This window comes from Bos taurus, chromosome 25 (genome assembly GCF_002263795.3).
Source record: "Bos taurus isolate L1 Dominette 01449 registration number 42190680 breed Hereford chromosome 25, ARS-UCD2.0, whole genome shotgun sequence".
Taxonomy (NCBI): domain Eukaryota; kingdom Metazoa; phylum Chordata; class Mammalia; order Artiodactyla; family Bovidae; genus Bos; species Bos taurus.
In genome coordinates this window covers 9,209,652-9,230,809 of record NC_037352.1, presented here as the reverse complement: position 1 = coordinate 9,230,809, position 21,158 = coordinate 9,209,652, and the positions used below count along the sequence as shown (strand labels likewise).

Sequence of the window (21,158 nt, the reverse complement as noted above, 5' to 3'; positions counted from 1 at the left end):
CCTTCACCCAAATCACACCCCCTGCCTCTTTGGGGCAGTTTCGCAGAGCTACCTGAGATGCTGTCTCCTGGGCTGCAGTTCTCATTTTACCCCAAATAAGACTTAACTCGCAACTCTCACATCGTGCATTTTTTTGAAGTTGACGTATCACAGTTGTGCATTTTTAAAAGTCAACATATTATTATGTGGTAGAATATAAATTGCATAAACCATCTCAAGTCTGAAACCTCACGGGAATTTGTTGCAAAGTTATCTTTTCCCCTTTCCTGTTTTCCAAGCCAGAGTCTTTCAGCTCCCTGGAATTCCATAAACTACCCACAGCCTTTTCTCAATATAGTCAATTTTAGCCTGTCAATCAGTTTGGTTGGTTCTGTGGCTTAAGAGGCATAAAGATTTCCCACAAAAAGAACATGAGACTTTTCCTGGGTGGGGGTGGGGTGTTTACTTTGTACTGTGTAACTGTACACGTCCTGGTCTTGTCCCCAGGCTGGGTCTGTTCTGGTGTCCCTGCTGGATAACAGTTGAGAATCTTGCCCTTGATCCAGAAAAACGCAACAAACACTAATGCTTTTTGAGCCAGCAGTTTGAGGATGCTTGCCATCTGCATGCCTCCTCTTCCTGTTATTGTGAACAGTTCTCTTCCTGAAGGCTTGTTTACCTATTAGCAGGCCAGAAGATCCGCTGGGTGGGGCGCAGTTTCACTCTGCTGATGCACACGGAAGTCCTGCTATGGGGTCAGGGCGCTGGGCCTCGCTTGGTGAAGTCAAACTCCAGCTGATGCCAACCCAAAGGTGCCCTAGGTGAAGTCCTTGTCCTCTGCTGCAGCATGCCCTCCACCGCTCTGGGCCGGAAACAGGACCTCACAGGGGGCGCTCATCTCTTCAAATTCAGTTCAGAATCTGGCTCTCCCAGTCATACTGTTTGAAAAGGTAAAGACACAGGAGACTGAAAAACAACATCTTTATTTATGACTGAAGATGTGACAGCATTCACAAAATGCCAAGGAAAGCCATTCCCTGGTTCAGTTTTTTAAGTCTCAGAGCCTCTGACATCTGAACTTTCACTACATACCAGCCAGGAATGCTTCTTTGTGGGAACAGAGTTTCCCTCTAACAGCTATTTTTCTGTTTTCTTAACATACTAGTGTTACTCATTCAGTTTTTCCCCTTGGGTCCTGACTGACACTTGTCCACTGTGCTCACCTGTTGTGTTTCTTAGGCTATCTGTAGGAGCTGCAACATCACAGCAGTGATCCCTAAGACAGAGGTAAGCAGGATACATCTATGGGAGCCCTCTGTGTTATATTCTTTTTCTGAGTAATGATGGCAGCCAGGAAATGAACAAAGGGGTTCAGTAAATTAAAGCCTTAAATTTAAGGCACACAACTTCATTTTCCTCAATTCAAATAGCTGGTTGGATTTTTTATTTTAGAAAAGCTATTTTATTTTTTGTGTACACAGCACACAACGTTTAACTAGCTTTATTACATGTTAAAGTATACAAACTGATTTAGGGAAAACCTCTAAACTGTTTCCCCAAATGATTGACATGGCCCAAAACAAAAGGGGGGAGTTGAGGGGGTACAAATTCATAGCCCTTCAAATATGAACAGAATGGGAAGACATCTAGTCTCATAAAACCTTGGTGGAGATGCACCCTAGCGGATGATCTGGCCTCAGTAAACAGCTGAATTTCCCTGTGCCTGTATGGGAACACAAAAAGTCACCAAAAGTGGACTGTCAACAGAGAAAATGGGGGCTGCTTGCATCCTAGGGTTTCTCATAGAAGCAACAGGTCCATAGTACCAAAGTTGTTGTACCTCCGGCTGAGTGGCAGGGGTCCATGATATCTACTGAAGTACTTCCTGAACGTCAGTCAGAATTCATTAAACAAGAGGCCACTTACAACATGGGAAAAAGGACTGTCCCGGTATGAAGGGTTCACAATCTGAACTGGCCCTTTAAGACAATGAATAGTGTTACAGAAACATTGTAAACAAATAATTCAAATATGAAAACGCAAAATGTACAATTAGCAAATACATTTTTTTCTTTTAGGTAAGATTTTCAGAAAACCCAGGAATGGATTTTATATCACAAAATGGTCCATATCGCCCAAAAATGTCTTTCGATTGGACAGTAAAATAATACTTGCTGGAAGCTAAAAACTTAGATAAAGTACAGGCCATTGGGAGTGGTAAAGCTTTAATTTCTCCAATTTTCTTCCAGATCAGCTTATTACTAGGGTTCTCATGGCACAGGAAGAGGTGGTAGCTTTCCACGGGGGCACACTTGGGGTTGATTTTGGTGATGTTCCACGTCAGGGCGATGCCCCTGGGCCGCAGCACCCGTTTTACTTTGAGCTCAGGCTTCTGAGGAGGAAGCGTGTCGCGGACTTTGTCTGCCAGCTCCGACAGCGGTAGCGGCGGCTCCGGGAGAGGTGGCAGGTGCTCAAAGGACTCACAAACCTGAAACACGTTCACACAAAGTTCAGCAAGCGGGGCGGGTGGGTTCTGATTGTTTTTAAAGTGGTCAACCACAGTTCTACAATATGTTTCCCAATCCTCAATCCATTTATCAAAATCATAAGAGCAAAAGGATGCTTCAGGGATTTGTGAGGCTGGTTCCAGATTTTTCAAACATTAGCTTCTTTTCGAGTTAAGATCTGTACACTTTGGAATATCACTAATCTAGAATGGGTTAGGTCCCAGACCTTCTGGAGAAATATTCCATCTCATTGCCAAACTGTGTTCCCAAACACTGTGCCAATTTACATGAAAAGTACAAGTGTAGGAGAACACCCATTTCCCTCCACCCTCATTAACAATGGCAACTACTCTTAAAAATCTTTTCCAATTTGTTGGATTAAAAAATGGACTTGTTTTAATTCTGTAGCTTCTGGAAAATTCAACTACATTATTTTAATTGAGTAAGTAAGTAGATTCATAACAGCACACTTAAAAAGCATACTAAAGTGCTTTCGAAGCTGAAACGTGACCCAATGTTTCTTCATTAGTGAAATGGGTGCTTTCATTCAACTTGGAACAAATAACCCTTACAGAACATTTTGTATCAGTACCTGGGCTGCATTTTGTGACACTGGAGTTGTCTCTTTTGAGACTGAAACAGCTTTCACAGGTGACTCAAGGGTGGATACTGGGCTTTCTGTGAACAACACAAAGTTTAAAAGTAAAATTTATCTGCAATAATCAATCCCATAACCTTTAAAGCCAACAGTTTACATCTTGTGTAATAAGTAAATGTAAATTAAAATTATAAAACTGTGAAATAAGAAGATAAACTTTTGCTAAAAGTTCGAGACCCAAAGGTATCAAATATAGATAATTTTTCTTTTATATGACAAAAAGTCCCCCTTTAAGGTAAACATGCACATCGTGGTGCAGTTGGGAACTAGGAAACATTACCCACAGAAGAGGGATTCCTGCTTAGCAGTCTTAGGGGGCGGATGCTGCCGTCAGGTAAGCACGATTGTCTGTAAACACAGAACGGTTCACAGTCCTGTATGAAGGTGCGATACAACCAAGATCTGCGAATTCAGACTAGAACTCACGCAGACCTGGGTTGCAAGTATATCTACTGCTGAGGGCCATGTAGCCCAGGGGGGAATAAGACATAAACTGTGTGCTGTTGAAAGGGAGGGGAGGAAGAAGAGACAGAACAGAGAATGGAAGAAAGAGAGATGGTTAGAAGAAGAAAGAAAAGGAGAAAAATAGAGAAAATGTGGGTGTGAGGGAGAGAAAGTTTAGTGGTACAAGAATAGTTTGAGGACAACCAGGGAGAGTATTAAGAGGATAGTAAGAAAAAGGGCTTCACGCTGGAAAGCAGGGCCCGACAGCTAGAAATTTCAGAAATTTGAACATAAATAAGCAGCAAAAACCATTTTAGATTCATTGTGTGTGCTGTGATATATTAATAACTTTAATATATTTTATGAATCTCCTCAAATAAAATTTCTTTCATTTGTGTTTTCCTTTTAACTGACAAGGATAATTAAGATTCTACATAGTGTTTCAAAGATACCTTATTAGTCACATTATTTACTGGTATTAAAAAAATCTTTCTAGAAGAGGTAATGATTTTATGCTTTTAATTCTAAGATAATCTGCACAGCCTTTTTAATGGGTTTGTTAATTAGAACTAGACTTGTGAAATCATAATCTGCAGGTTTATCGACGCACAAGAGCTGATACAAATAACCTTCTTTATATTTTCAAGTGAACAGTTTCATACAAAAAAAAAATTCCAACTGATAATAGCTTTCCATAACTAACATTCCTTCTTTCAAGGTGGTAGGTCAAAAAGCTCTTAGCAAATTTAAACAGGTTAGAAACAAAGCAGGACTTTTATCCCAAATCAGTTAATGTTTAGATCCTCCGCACCATCAATGTCAATGTCTTGTGAATACTCTGCAGCTTTTATCCTTATCTACATAAAAATGCATAATGGTTACTTTAGAACTTTGTATTCTCAAAACAACAGTAGCAAGCACCCCATTATTTTAACATTCTTTCTCATTAAATTGCTAGGGGAGAATTGTGGCTTCCAGTTTCAACTTAATCCTTTGGTGTTTGACCTTCCAGACCCTTTGCTGCATGTATTCACTTGTAAATATTTATATTATAGACATGATTTTTAAAGTTTGCATTTAAAAGTGAAAGTGGAAGTCGCTCAGTCGTGTCTGACTCTTTTTGACTCCATGACAATAACCCCACCAGGCTACTCTGTCCATGGAATTCTCCAGAAAAGGATACTGAAGTGGGTAGCCATTCCCTTCTCCAGGGGATCTTCCTGACCCAAGGATCAAACCTGGGTCTTCTGCACTGAAGGCAGATTCTTTACCATCTGAGCTACCAGGGAAGCCCAGCAGATCAGATCAGATCAGTCACTCAGTCATGTCCGACTCTTTGCGACCCCATGAATCCCAGCACGCCAGGCCTCCCTGTCCATCACCAACTCCTGGAGTTCACTCAGACTCAGGTCCATCAAGTCAGTGATGCCATCCAGCCATCTCATCCTCTGTCGTCCCCTTCTCCTCCTGCCCCCAATCCCTCCCAGCATCAGAGTCTTTTCCAATGAGTCAACTCTTCACATGAGGTGGCCAAAGTACTGGAGTTTCAGCTTTAGCATCATTCCTTCCAAAGAAATCCCAGGGCTGATCTCCTTCAGAATGGACTGGTTGGATCTCCTTGCAGTCCAAGGGACTCTCAAGAGTCTTCTCCAACACCACAGTTCAAAAGCATCAATTCTTCGGCGCTCAGCCTTCTTCACACTCCAACTCTCACATCCATACATGACCACTGGAAAAACCATAGCCTTGACTAGACAAACCTTTGTTGGCAAAGTAATGTCTCTACTTTTCAATATGCTATCTAGGTTGGTCATAACTTTCCTTCCAAGGAGTAAGCGTCTTTTAATTTCATGGCTGCAATCACCATCTGTAGTGATTTTGGAGCCCAGAAAAATAAAGTCTGTCACTGTTTCCACTGTTTTCCCATCTATTTCCCTTGAAGTGGTGGGACCGGATGCCATGATCTTCGTTTTCTGAATGTTGAGCTTTAAGCCAACTTTTTCACTCTCCACTTTCACTTTCATCAAGAGGCTTTTGAGTTCCTCTTCACTTTCTGCCATAAGGGTGGTGTCATCTGCATATCTGAGGTTGTTGTTATTTCTCCCGGCAGTCTTGATTCCAGCTTGTGTTTCTTCCAGTCCAGCATTTCTCATGATGTACTCTGCATATAAGTTAAATAAACAGGGTGACAATATACAGCCTTGACGTACTCTTTTTCCTATTTGGAACTAGTCTGTTGTTCCATGTTCAGTTCTAACTGTTGCTTCCTGACCTGCATACAAATTTGTCAAGAGGCAGATCAGGTGGTCTGGTATTCCCATCTCTTGAAGAATTTTCCACAGTTTATTGTGATGCACACAGTCAAAGGCTTTGGCATAGTCAATAAAGCAGAAATAGATGTTTTTCTGGAACTCTCTCGCTTTTTCCATGATCCAGCGGATGTTGGCAATTTGATCTTTGGTTCCTCTGCCTTTTCTGAAACCAGCTTGAGTATCAGGAAGTTCACGGTTCACATATTGCTGAAGCCTGGCTTGGAGAACTTTGAGCATTACTTTACTAGCGTGTGAGATGAGTGCAATTGTGCGGTAGTTTGAGCATTCTTTGGCATTGCCTTTCTTTGGGATTGGAGTGAAAACTGACCTTTTCGAGTCCTGTGGCCACTGCTGAGTTTTCCAAATGTGCTGGCATATTGAGTGTAGCACTTTCACAGCATCATCTTTCAGGATTTGGAATAGCTCAGCTGGAATTCCATCACCTCCACTAGCTTTGCCATAAAAGTGAACTATTCAGATACAATTTACATACAGTACAATGTACCCATTTAAAATGTGCAAAAACTCTTTTTGAGTTTTGACAAATGTATTATTGTGAAACCCTCACCAAATTCAAGATACAATGTTTATATTACACCAAATAGTGTCCCTTTTGATAATACAAACGAATCTGAGTCCATATTGGATCTATTTTACTTGAACCTTTGTATGCTACTGCTTTTGCTATAAGTTAAAAATGTTGCTGATGGCCTGAAATATACAGGAGCGCTCATTCTCAAGGGCTGACCTTTAAAGTTATATAACACTTTCCATTTACATAGAGATTAAAAAGTTGCAGAACAGAGGATAACATTTGTCTTGCTGGAGGTTTATAGGAACACTGTGAAGGGACCTATATGAACAAATAGCTGCCAAGAACAAAGGATTCTGACACCAAGAAGTCTGTAGCAACCAACCACATTCCCTCCCCTTTTAGTATAAAAGAAGCCTGAATTCTAACCCAGAGGAGATGGTTCTTTGGGACACTAGTCAACCATCTTCTTAAGTTTCCTGGCTTTCTGAAGGAAGTTGCCACTCCTTGCCCTAACAACTCATCTCTCGATTTACTGTCCTGTCATGCGGTGAGCAGTACAAACTTAAACTCAGTAATATTCACAATCCCTCTCTCATCACTGGCCCCATGAAACCACAGGTCTGTTGTCACTAACAATTAGATGGCTTTTTCTAGAATTTGTTAATTCTAATAAACCATGTTAATTCTAATAAACCGAATTAACATGGTTTTTGTTCAACATTTTGTTTCTGAGATTCATCAACGTTGTTGTATATAATAATATATTTCATTCATTTTTATTGTTGAGTAGTATTTAGCTCTATAGACAGTTATGTCACAACCTACTTATCTATTCATGGACATTTGGGTTGTTTCTAGTTTGGGACTATTATGAACAAAGTTGCTATGAATATTTGTGTAAAAGTCTTTGTGTAGATGGGCTTCCCCAATGCCTCAGTGGTAAAGAATCCACCTGCAGTAGAGGAGACAGGTGAGATGCAGGTTTGATCCCTGGGTTGGAAGATCCCCTGCACAAGGAAATGGCAACCTATTGCAATATTCTTGCCTGAAAAACCCCATGGACAGAGGAGCCTGATGGGCTACAGTCCACAGGGTTGCAGAGTCTGAACGACAGAGCATTTTGTGTAGATGTAGGTTTTCATCTCTCTTGATAAATACCTAAAGGTGGAATAATAGTGTCAATTGCTAGTGTGTTTAGAAACTGCAAAACCACTTCCAAAGTGGTTTTACCATTTTACATTCCTACCAGCAAAACAAGAGAATTCCAGGTTGTTCCACATCCTTATCAGCACTTTGTATATTTTCAGTTGTTTTCATTTCAGCCATTTTAGTGGCGTGTTGTAGTATCTCATTATGGTCTTAACTTCCCTAGTGATGAAAAATGTTGAGAATGTCTTCTTCTGTTTATTTGTCATCCCCTTATCTTCTCTAGTGATGGGTCACCTACTTGCTTTGGGTTTAATTTGTTCTTTTTGTACTAACATCTTAAGGCAGTTGCTGTTGTTCAGTTGCTCAGTTGTGTTCAACTCTTTGCAACACCATGGACTGCAGCACGCCAGGCTTCCCTGTCCATCACCATCTCCAGGAACTTGCTCAAACTCATGTCCATTGAATCGATATCATCCACCCATCTCGTCCTCTGTCATCCCCTTCTCCTTCTGCCTTCAATCTTTTCCAGCATCAGGGTCCTTTCTAATGAGTCAGCTCTTTGCATTAGGTGGCCAAAGTATTAGAGCTACAGTTTCAGCATCAGTCCTTCCAATGACTTCCAATTCAGGGTTGATCTCCTTTAGGATTGACTGGCTTGATCTTCTCGCAGTCCATGGGACTCTCTCAAGAGTCTTCTCCAACACCACAGCTCAAAAACATAAATTCTTTGGCACTTAGCCTTCTTTACGGTCCAACTCTCATATCCATACATGACTACTGGAAAAACCATAGCTTTGACTAGCAGACCTTTGTTGGCAAAGCAGTGTTTTAAGGCAGAATCTTATGTTATTCACGTTAGACTTTCATTTTACTTTCTACCTTTCCTAATATAAATATTTAATGCTAGTAATTTCCTCTAAGCACTGTTTAGTTGCATTTCTTCAGATTCTGATATGCTGTTTTTTCATTCAGTTCAAAATATTTTTGAACTTCCCTTTTGATTTCTTTGACTCATGGGTTATTTAGAAATGTAATCTTTAGTTTCCAAATATCCAGGTATTACCCAAATAGCTGTTACTGATTACTTGTTGTATCGTATCTGTAATCATAGAATATGTTCTCTATCCTTTTAAATATACTGAGATTAGTTTTATGGTCCAGAACCAGTTTTATGGTATGTTTCATATGCACTTAAAAAGAACGCATTTTCTTCTGTGACTGCGTTTGAGTGTTCTATAAATGTCAAGTAGATTATTAAGTTGGTTGATAGTGTTGCTCAGGGTTCTATAACTTCACTGACTATATATTGTATCAACTACTGAGAAGGGAGTGTTGGAATCTCAAATTATAATTATTTTTCTATTTATAACTTCAGTCCAATTAGTTTTTATATTAGGAATCTTGAAGTTCTACCATAATGTGCATTAAGTGTAGATTTGTTTTTTGGGTGCACTGGGTCAGCCAAAACAACTGCTTTGTTTTTTGGTTGCAGCGTGTGGGCTTCCTCTAGTTGTGGTGTGGATGGACTTTTCCTGTTGTAGTGCAAGGGCTCAGTAGCTGTGGTGCACAGGCTCGTAATTGTGGCATGTGGGCTTAGTTGCTCCACAGCATGTGGGATTTTAGTTCCCCTACCCAGGACTGAACCCATATCCCCTGCATTGGAAGGCAGATTCTAACCACTGGACCACCAACGAAGTCCCATAAACACAGGTTTAGTGTGCCTTTCTGATGAAATGAGTGTTGCACTGTTATGAAACAGCCTTTTTTTCCCCTGGTAATATTCCTTGTTCTTAAGTCTGTCTGATAATAATATAGCCACTCTAACTTTCTTATGATTAGTGTCTGCATGGCTTACCTTCTTACAGCCTTTTAATTTTAACCTAACCATATATTTATATTTAATGCACATCATTTGCTGTCATAGTTGGGTCTTGTTTTGTTATCCAGTCCAACAGTGTGGTTGCTTAATATGCTCTTTATTCTATCCACTGAACTTTGAGTAGTTTCTTTTTACTTCATTTGATTTTCTGTCTTTTATTTCTCTTATTTATTCATGTTTTCCTTGAAAACTTTGAGTATATTTCTATCAATTCTTTTAAGGTCTTAGTCTGTTAATTCTGTTATCTGTCAAAAGTCTTTCTTTTGACAAATTTTTCTCCTGGTTTTGGATTCCATTTTTCTTCCTCATATCTCAAGTGACTTTAAAATCTGATGATGAATATTATGAATTTTACATGGTTGTGTGTTAAATTCTATTGTCTTCTTTGAAAAAAAGTAGGCTTTGTGTGATTAGCCACTTATTTTGGTTTTATTAGGGCAAAGCTAGAGTTGCCTTTGCTCTAAGATGAGTTTAGACCCATATATTCAGTGAGAATCTGCCACTGTGGTGTGTAAGATCTGAAACATTTCAAACCACTGCTGTTTGAGCTCTGGAAAATGTTTAGTGTAAAGCTTGTTGGCCTCTCTTTGCCCAGTTTCATGCAATTTCACTCATTCATGTGTGACTTGATATTTCAGCAGACTCAAGAGGACTCTTATGCTACCCTCTTGGAACTCTTTCTCTGAGTGGCTTCCTCATCTGATAGTATTCTTCACCTCATTCCAGCTGCCTCAGCCTCTCTGAATGTCAATCTCTGCCTCTGCCTGAGCAAGACAGCCTCTCTCTGCTTGGGATTTCCATCAGAGCACGGCAATCTAGGAAGAAAGCTGGGGCAACTCATAGGGCTCATCTCATTCATTTCCTTCTCTCAAGACTGCAGTCCTGTACTGTAATATGTGAAAAAAATTTTCCTATATCTTGTTTAGTTTTCTACTAGTTTAAGTCTGATCCCATTAACTCCACCCTGAGTCTACATACGTACTTTCATAACTTTTTTCTCTTGATATATTATTAACATGTTTATGTAAATATATATACTTCTTTGATATTATTTTTAGTGGCTGAATATGGTTGTACCATATAAATTTAATTTTTGCAATGAATCTCTTATTTCTAGAAATTTAAGGGTTTCCAGTTTTATTTTTCATGAATAGCACTGCAATGAACATTTTCATATTTCCTCTATACTTTAGGCTTTTCAGATAATTATCCAAAGAATTGAGTCATAAGGCTTGCATTTTTGTAAAGTTTTGATGTAACAAATTGTCTTCCAGAAAAATTAATTTACAATCCTGTTCACAGTATATAAACTTACATTTCTTTTAAAACTATTTAATGCAAAATCTGCATTAATTCAACATTTTTTGGGGAAAAGTACACTGTGTGCCAAGCACTGTGCTAAAAAGATGAAAATATATAGATTAATAAAAACATTAAAGTTGCTGCAAAGAACGTTAAGTCTTTTTAGGAAGACAGGTATGTGCAGAAACAATTATAGAACAGAAAAATAAAGGTATAATATAGGCATGCACAAAATACCACGGTAAGGAGAGCCAATATTGCCAATTTCTGCCTGGAAGGAATTAGATCAGATCAGATCAGATCAGTCGTTCAGTAGTGTCCGACTCTTTGTGACCCCATGAATCCCAGCACGCCAGGCCTCCCTGTCCATCACCAACTCCTGGAATTCACTGAGACTCACGTCCATCGAGTCAGTGATGCCATCCAGCCATCTCATCCTTTGTCATCCCCTTCTCCTCCTGCCCCCAATCCCTCCCAGCATCAGGGTCTTTTCCAATGAGTCAACTCTTCGCATGAGATGGCCAAAGTACTGGAGTTTCAGCTTTAGCATCATTCCTTCCAAAGAAATCCCAGGGCTGATCTCCTTCAGAATGGACTGGTTGGATCTCCTTGCAGTCCAAGGGACTCTCAAGAGTCTTCTCCAACACCACAGTTCAAAAGCATCAATTCTTCGGTGCTCAGCCTTCTTCACACTCCAACTCTCACATCCATACATGACCACTGGAAAAACCATAGCCTTGACTAGACGAACCTTTGTTGGCAAAGTAATGTCTCTGCTTTTCAATATGCTATCTAGGTTGGTCATAACTTTTCTTCCAAGGAGTAAGCATCTTTTAATTTCATGGCTGCAATCACCATCTGCAGTGATTTTGGAGCCCAGAAAAATGAAGTCTGACACCGTTTCCACTGTTTTCCCATCTATTTCCCATGAAGTGGTGGGACCAGATGCCATGATCTTCATTTTCTGAATGTTGAGCTTTAAGCCAACTTTTTCACTTTCTCTTTCACTTTCATCAAGAGGCTTTTGAGTTCCTCTTCACTTTCTGCCATAAGGGTGGTGTCATCTGCATATCTGAGGTTATTGATATTTCTCCCGGCAATCTTGATTCCAGCTTGTGTTTCTTCCAGTCCAGCATTTCTCATGATGTACTCTGCATATAAGTTAAATAAACAGGGTGACAATATACAGCCTTGACAAACTCCTTTTCCTATTTGGAACCAGTCTGTTGTTTCATGTCCAGTTCTAACTGTTGCTTCCTGACCTGCATACAAATTTGTCAAGAGGCAGATCAGGTGGTCTGGTATTCCCATCTCTTTCAGAATTTTCCACAGTTTATTGTGATGCACACAGTCAAAGGCTTTGGCATAGTCAATAAAGCAGAAATAGATGTTTTTCTGGAACTCTCTTGCTTTTTCTATGATCCAGCGGATGAACAGTTCAGCACAAGTGTCTAAACTGAATATATTAAAGTATGATAAGTGGGGTCATCAGACAAGCCTGGGGAGGCACAGAGCAGAGAGCATTCCTGGCAGAGAGAACAGCATATGCAGTGATGGCAAGGAGAGGAGCAGCACTGCCTATTGAGATGCTATTAAGGCAGAGGGAAGGAATTTGTAGAAGATAAAGCTAAAAAAGTTTTCAATGTTTAAGTCATTAAAAATTCTGTTATAGGGTGAGAGGAACTTTCAAGAGGGAGGGGACATATGCATACTTATGGCTGATTTATGCTGCTGTATGGCAGAAACCAACACAGCACTGTAAAGCAATTATCTACCATTTAAAATTTTTTAAAAATATTTAAAGATATTTAATAAAAGAATTCTGTATATCTTGTTAAGGAATTTGGATTTTACTCTAAAGACAAAAATATAACCAGATTCATTATGGACTCCAATTCATTTTAATCTTTTTGAAATTGGAAACTGAAGGGTTTTTGATTCTATCATGAAGTTCCTGAAGATTTCAATGGTTCCAACCTTTGTCTGGATCCACAGTTGTGATGGGAGAATGAACTGGACTGTATAGTTCCTATAGTAATCTCTGTTTTTAAGTATTACATAATTTCCCAATCCTAATAAGTGGAATTTAAATATTTAAAGCAGTACCATAAACACACAAGTGCAATTAAGAGATGAAACCTTGTAATTTATTAGCAGCCCTGCTGCTGCTACTGCTGCTAACTCGCTTCAGTCTTGTCCGACTCTGTGCAACCCCATAGATGGCAGCCCACCAGGATCCCCCGTCCCTGGGATTCTCCAGGCAAGAACACTGTATTTTACTTCTTTTTGTTTTAATCTGAGAAAGAGGGCACTGCTGTCACATTTTCATATTATGCCCTAGCATCCCCTCATAGCCACTATTGTTTAAGGAACAGGTGTGTCTCACAGGTAAAACAGAGATTTCCAATAGCCCCAGGCAACCCAGATAAGTGAATGGATAAATTACTGTACATTCACACCATGGAATACTACTCAGCAATAAAAAGGAATACTTGCTCAACAACTTAAATACCCTTGGGAGAAATTATGCTGAGTGAAAGAAGGATACATATTATATCATATTTATAAAACATTCACACAATAATATAATAGTGAGGAACAGATTAGTGGTTGCCAGGGTTTAGGGACTGGGGGAAAACCCAAAAAAAATCCTTACGGGTAGTATGAGGGAAACTTGGAGTAATGTAACAGCTGTGTAATTTGATTGTAGTGGCAGCCCCATAAATCTACACGTGATAAAATTAATGTACACTAACACACACAAAAAACTTCATAAATGGGTCAAATGTATTTTGAGTTGTTACCCTTTCCCACTTTCTTGAAAAAGTAAAATCCTTTACCTGTGCTGCAGTTTGACAGGTCGTCTTTCGTCAGATCAATCACAGAATCATATTTCTTCTTCTCTATAGCCTGGAAAGTTGTTAAAAAATAAGATTTTGCCTCAACAGAAAATGTTTTTTTAAAAATAAAACATGTTATTTCAAATTACCATTTATAAGCTAGAGATTGAACATTCTTTAAGTTTTACAGTTTAGTTCAACTCTACTATGAAAGAGAAGCTCGTAAAATACTATCCAGTTTCTGTGAGGATGACAGGAGAGTCTAAATGAATTAATCTGGTAATAAACACAGTTGTGAAACATGTTTATCATTAGCTACTTGCTTTTTAATGTTTAAACTGGACTGGAACCTGGTCATGCTAACTAATCAGATATTAATTTCTCAGAGAATGACTCTCCCAAAGAATGAATGACATAGATGAGTCATCCAACATATAGCAACACTAAAGTTCCTAGAACTAACATATTCAAATAAATAATATTCAGAGACAATGTTTACTACCTACCATAGCTCTCTTTTCAGCATCAGCTGAATTGTTAGAATTTCCTGATGCAATTTTTCCAGTAGCTGAAAGAAAATTATTAAAATATGAACATTTTACAAGTTTACTAACTATTCAACATTTATGGACTTTATAAGATACAAATGCTGAAACAATAATAATGGGGATGCTAACTAACCATTATATAATCATAAAAATTTGTAACTCAACTGACGTATTCCAAAGACCAATGGACCAGTCCAAAAAAAGCACAATCTAATTTTGGTTCAAAAGGTTTTGGTACCTTTACAACTGTATTAGTAACTCTTTTTTGAGTATCTGTCTATAAACTACTGTAGCATTTGAGGAAATAAACTTGGAAATGTACACATTTTTAAAATTTATAGTATCTTTAGATTAGACCACCTGGAATAGCTGAAGAGGATTCTTCATACAACCAGTAAAGGCATCAGATAAATGCATAATATCCCTTAACTATCTGATTTACAATCTTAACAGCCCAAATCATGAGGGCAATTAAGTAGTTATGTAAGTGGAGATAAAGTTTTCTGAAAATAAGATGCAAATTAAATTCTCTTAATATATACTAAAAATGAAAACGAAATGGGGAATTTTGAAGAAGAAATTATGAGCCAACAGATAGCTATTTTAAGGGAAAGGAAATTGACTGGGAATCTAAGGTTAAAGATTTTTACCTAAGTATAATGAGAAACTCTAAAAAGTAACATAGGTGTTATTTTTTTAAAGTTAAAAGAAATCAAAGATTAACTAAACATTAGCCAAACTTTATTTTTTGCTTTTTTGGCTGTGCTGTGCAGCATGTGGGACCTTAGTTCCCCAGCCAGAAATCAAACCTGTTCCCTCTACATTGGGAGACCAGTCTTGACCATTTAACTGCCAGGGAAGTCCCAGATTAGCCAAACTTTAAATCCAAAAGTACATCACTACCACCACCAAGACCAGAGCAAACAAGTACAAATAACAGATATGAAAGTATTTTTATAATTTATAAAGCCACTCAACACAAGTAAACAAAGAAACAACAAGTAAAGAAAGAAAAGGCCATAGATTGATTAACACAAGGTTAAAAAGAACCTCAACTTTATTAAACAATCAACTGATTTATTCAGGTTAATCACAGATATAAATTAAACATTTTTAAGAGTAGAATTTTCAATTCTGTTTTAAATACTGTTTTGAGGCTTTCTGATTTGACAGATCATATTTTAATCAACTTAACATACCTGTTGGATTTGATGCAACTGGAATTGTCAAATTAGGACTTTCCACAGAAATCAACAGGACGTCATTATTACTAAAATGAAACAAATATGTATTATTATGTTGAGACATGTAATCAATGGTTATAATTATTCTATTTTACCATTTCATAACTGATATGTTTTAATCTAACAACTGGTGGGGGGAGTCAGAATGATGATTAACCAAGTACCGAAGAAACCCTGGCGTATAACCAATTATTTATATAATCAAAAGTTCACGATACACAATGAATTCAGTAGAGATCCTTAAAATTTAGTAGAGATTCATTTACAATAAAGCCAAATGTACAATCTATAAGTATACAAGATCTATACGTGTACAAAATATACAAACGTCACTCTAGCACACATATGTGCCTTCGTGAAAATGAAACAATGTATAAAAGAAACAAACTCTTTGTTACAGATGAAGAAGTATGAAAAATATACTTAAAAATTAATTCTGCCACTACTTTACATTGTATCACAATAGTAGCAACATTTACCACAGGTAAGAAACTGAGGAAAGGATGATAAATGATGCTGATTATGGTTACAGAATATTCTGAGTCAGAAGACTGTCGTCTGCTCCATTTTACTCTGACTGCACTTTTTTGAATCTGACATTTAAAATCGGAATTTTTGTTAAGAAAAATCTTAACACAAAGTTTAGTAAGCCAATTTAATTTGCTACATTAATTTCATGTGACTGGTACACAAGGTTGTGCCATTTTCTTATAGATGCTCTTAATTCTTAGCTTTGCTATTTGGTCTGATTCATTTCAAGTTATTTTTGTATATGTTGTAAGAGGTTCACTTTCCCTCTCTGGTTACTCTAGCAACACTTGTTGAAAAGACTACCTCTTCCTTATTAAATTATTTTGGCAACTTCATTGAAAACCAATGGACTCTCTGTATACTTTAATTTGTCCACTGATTTATATTTCTTTCCTCGTGCCAATACCATTCTCTTAATTCTTATAGCCTCACAGTTAAGTCGAACTCAGGTAGTATATGTCTTCCAACGTTATTCTTTTATAACACTGTTTTCACCTTCTAGGTCTTTTGCATTTCACACAAGTTTTTTGTTGTTGTTGTTGTTTTTGTTAGTTTATTTTCGGTTGTGCTGGGTCTTCAGTGCTGTACAGGCTTTTCTATAGTTGTGGTGCATGGGCGTCTCATTGCTGTGGAGCACAGGCTCTACGATATGAGGGCTTCACAAGCTATAGCACATGGGCATAGTAGTTGTGGGTCCTGGGCTCCAGAGCACAGGCTCAATATTTGTGGTGTATGTATGGGCTTAGTTGCTCTGTGGCATGTGTGATATTCCTGGACAAGGGATTGAAACCATTGTCTCCTGCACTGGCAGGCAGATTCTTTACCACTGAGGCACCAAGGAAACACTTCACACAAGTTTTGGATCCGTTTGTTACTTTCTACAGAAAAGGATGCCAAGATTTTAAGAGTGCACTAAATATATAGAACAATCCGGGTGAAGTGACATCAACAATGAATTTTCTGATTTGTAAACATGGCATCTCACTATATATTTATACCTCCTTCGTCTCAGTAATATTTTGTACATTTAAAAATTACTAAATAACTTTTCCAATAGCAGTTTTACGTTTATAGTAAAGTTGAGTAGAATGTACAGTGTTTTCCCATATACCTCCTAACCCCTCCCACACACCCTCCCACAAAATCCTGTACCACAGTGGTACTCTTGTTACAACTGATGAAACTATGCTAACATTACCATTATTGCCAAAGTTCATAGTTTACAATAGCATTCACTCTCTTTTACAACTATTTGGCTGTATGGGGTCTTAGTTGTGGCACGGGGATCTTTAGTTGTGGCAGGCAGGATATCCAGCTGTGGCATAGGCACTGCGCTCTTCGTTGTGGGATCTGGTTCCTTGACCAGGGATTGAACCCAGGGTCCCTGCATTGCGAACACAGAGTCAGCCACTGGACCACCAGGGAAGTCCCACAGTAGCATTTATTCTTAGTGTTAGGATGTTCTATGGATTTTGACAAATGTATAATGACAAGTATCCACCATTACAGTATAATATAAAATAGTTTCACTGCCCCAAAATCCCCAGTGCTTTGCCTGCCTATTCATCTCTCCCTACTAACTTCTGACATTTGATTTCTTACTATCTCCATTCAGTTCAGTTGCTCAGTTGTGTCCAACTCTTTGTGACCCCATGAATCGCAGCATGCCAGGCCTCCCTGTCCATCACCAACTCCTGGAGTTCACTCAGACTCACGCCCATCGAGTCAGTGATGCCATCCAGCCATCTCATCCTCTGTCGTCCCCTTCTCCTCCTGCCCCCAATCCCTCCCAGCATCAGAGTCTTTTCCAATGAGTCAACTCTTCACATGAGGTGGCCAAAGTACTGGAGTTTCAGCTTTAGCATCATTCCTTCCAAAGAAATCTCAGGGCTGATCTCCTTCGGACTGGACTGGTTGGATCTCCTTGCAGTCCAAGGGACTCTCAAGAGTCTTCTCCAACACCACAGTTCAAAGGCATCAATTCTTCGGCACTCAGCTTTCTTCACAGTCCAACTCTCACATCCATACATGACCACTGGAAAAACCATAGCCTGACTAGACGGACCTTTGTTGGCAAAGTAATGTCTCTGCTTTTGAATATGCTATCTAGGTTGGTCATCACTTTTCTTCCAAGGATAAGCACCTTTTAATTTCATGGCTGCAGTCACCATCTGTAGTGATTTTGGAGCCCCAAAAAATAAAGTCTGACACTGTTTCCACTGTTTCCCCATCTATTTCCCATGAAGTGATGGGACCAGATGCCATGATCTTCATTTTCTGAATGTTGAGCTTTAAGCCAACTTTTTCACTCTCCTCTTTCACTTTCATCAAGAGGCTTTTGAGTTCCTCTTCACTTTCTGCCATAAGGGTGGTGTCATCTGCATATCTGAGGTTGTTGTTATTTCTCCCGGCAATCTTGATTCCAGCCTGTGCTTCTTCTAGCCCAGCATTTCTCATGATGTACTCTGCATAGAAGTTACATAAGCAGGGTGACAATATACAGCCTTGACGTACTCTTTTTCCTATTTGGAACCAGTCTGTTGTTCCATGTCCAGTTCTAACTGTTGCTTCCTGACCTGCATATAGGTTTCTCAAGAGGCAGGTCAGGTGGTCTGGTATTCCCATCTCTTGAAGAATTTCCACAGTTTATTGTGATCCACAGAGTCAAAGGCTTTGGCATAGTCAATAAAGTAGAAATAGATGTTTTTCTGGAACTCTCTTCCTTTTTCCATGATCTAGCGGATGTTGGCAATTTGATCTCTGATTCCTCTGCCTTTCCTAAAACCTGCTTGAACATCTGGAAGTTCATGGTTCACATATTGCTGAAGCCTGGCTTGGAGAATTTTGAGCATTACTTTACTAGTATGTGAGATGAGTGCAATTGTGCAGTAGTTTGAGCATTCTTTGGCATTGCCTTTCTTTGGGACTGGAATGAAAACTGACCTTTTCGAGTCCTGTGGCCACTGCTGAGTTTTCCAAATGTGCTGGCATATTGAGTGTAGCACTTTCACAGCATCATCTTTCAGGATTTGAAATAGCTCCACTGGAATTTCATCACCTCTACTAGCTTTGTTTGTAGTGATACTTTCTAAGGCCCACTTGACTTCACATTCCAGGATGTCTGGGTCTAGGTGAGTGATCACACCATCATGATTATCTGAGTCGTGAAGATCTTTTTTGTACAGTTCTTCTGTGTATTCCTGCCACCTCTTCTTAATATCTTCTGCTTCTGTTAGGTCCATACCATTTCTGTCCTTTATCCAGCCCATCTTCGCATGAATTGTTCCCTTGGTATCTCTAATTTTCTTGAAGAGATCCCTAGTCTTTCCCATTCTGTTGTTTTCCTCTATTTCTTTGCATTGATCACTGAGGAAGGCCTTATCTCTTCTTGCTATTCTTTGGAACTCTGCATTCAGATGCTTATGTCTCCATAGTTTTACCTTTTCTAGAATGTCATGTAGTTGAAATCATCAGTATATGGCTTTCTCATATTGGCTTCTTTTCACTTAATAATACACATTTAAGTTTCCTCCAGGTCTTTTCATAGCTTGATAGCTCATTTCTTTTTTTTTTTTTTAAGCACTAAATAGTATTCTATTGTCTGAATGTACCACATTTGTTTATCCCTTCACTTACGGAAGGACATCCTGGGGCAAGTTTTGGCAATTATGAACAAAACACATTTTATATTATTCTATTTTCTCTCCTTTTTTAGCATATTATACTATTTTAATTAGTAGCTTCCCTAGAGTTTGCAATATACATTGACAACTACTCCAAGTCAGTTGTCAAATAAATTCTACACTGCTTCAAAAGGAGTACCTTCGTTCTCAGTTACATCCGACTCTTTGTGATCCCATTAACTGTAGCCCATCAGGCTCCTCTGTCCATAGGATTTCCCAAGAATACTGGAGTGAGTTGCCATTTCCTCTTCCAGGGGATCTTCCCCACCCAGAAATTGAACCTGCATCTCCTGCATGGCAGGCAAATTCTTTTCTGTTGTGTCACTGATAAAAGCCCCTACAAGTACCTTATAATAATAAAATATTCCTAATTCCTCTTTCTGTTCCTTGAATCACTGCTGCCATTCATTTCACTTATAGTAAGTGTGTTAACAAGCACACACATGCATACACAATCAAATACACTGTTGCTATTAATTTGAACAAACTCTTATCAGTTAAATCAACTAAGAAGAAAAATAAAAGGTTCTACTTTATGTTCACGCATTCCTTTTCTTTATGTAGATCTGATTTTCTGACATACCATTTTCCTTCTCTATGAAGAATTTTTAACATTTCCTGTAAAGCAGATCTATTGGCAACTAATACCCTAAATTTTTGTTTGTCTGAGAAAGACTATTTCTCCTTCAACTTTGAAGGATGTCCACAGTGCAAAGCATTTTAGGTTGGTAAATTTTGTTCTCATAACACTTGAAAAACTTCACTCTACTTTCTTATTGTTTGTATAGTTTAAAGAAGTTGATGTAACTCTTACCTTAGCTCCTCCATAGATAAGGTGCTTTTTCCTTGGCTTTCAAGATAGCTTCAATTTTCTGAAGTTTAAACTATATTTAGGTGTATGTGTTTGGTATTTATCCTGCTTGGTGTTCTCTGAGCTCCCTGGATTGTGGTTTGGTCTCTAATGTTTATTTGGGAGAAATTCTTAGTCACTGTTACTTCAAACATTGCTTTTGTTCCTTTCTTTCTTCCTTCTGGAATTCCCATTATGCATATGTAATTCCCTTTGTAGTAGGCGACCTGAGCTCTTGGATATTCTGGGTTGTTATTGTCATTTTTTTTTCCCCCTCTTAGTCATATTATTAAAGTCAGTCATTGCTTTTCTTAGCAATGTCTAACTAATAAACCCATAAACAGCTTTCTTCAATTCTGTCAGTAGTTTTTATCTCAAGCATTTTTCTTAGAATTTCCATCTCTCTGTTTACATTACCAACCAGTTCTTGGATTTTGTCTCTTTCCATTAAAGTACATTAATCATAGTTTCTAAAAAATTCCTGGTTTGATAATTTCAACATTCCTGCCATATCTGACTCTGGTTCTGATGCTCGTTTGGTATCTTCAAATTGTTGTTTTTGATTTTTAGTCGGGTCATTTTTTTGTTGAAAGGTAGACATGATGTACTGGTTAAAAGGAACTATGGTAAACAGGCCTTCAGTAATGCAGTGGTAAAATGTGTGGAAGGAGGAGGCACTCTACTTTTCTTATGATTA

The 21,158-nt window shown here is 38.5% G+C and overlaps 1 protein-coding gene across 10 annotated transcripts in view; it reads right to left on the bottom strand.

The window, feature by feature from the left end:
- Positions 1-946: 946 nt before the first annotated feature.
- ATF7IP2 (activating transcription factor 7 interacting protein 2) overlaps positions 947-21,158 on the bottom strand; it is a 76,665-nt gene continuing 56,453 nt past the window's right edge. For 7 of the 10 annotated variants that reach the window (XM_005224505.5, XM_010819104.4, XM_059881352.1 and 4 more), the window contains 5 exons: positions 15,353-15,423; positions 14,112-14,173; positions 13,606-13,675; positions 3,079-3,164; positions 947-2,467 (listed from right to left, as the gene is read on the bottom strand). In XM_005224505.5, the coding sequence (XP_005224562.1) occupies positions 2,054-2,467; positions 3,079-3,164; positions 13,606-13,675; positions 14,112-14,173; positions 15,353-15,423 (703 nt within the window). In that variant the 3' untranslated portion in view covers positions 947-2,053. Of the gene's footprint in view, positions 2,468-3,078; positions 3,165-10,177; positions 11,917-11,953; positions 12,222-13,605; positions 13,676-14,111; positions 14,174-15,352; positions 15,424-21,158 lie in introns of those variants that run through there. The other 3 variants (NM_001205967.1, XM_059881354.1, XM_024984961.2) reach the window with 3 other exon arrangements.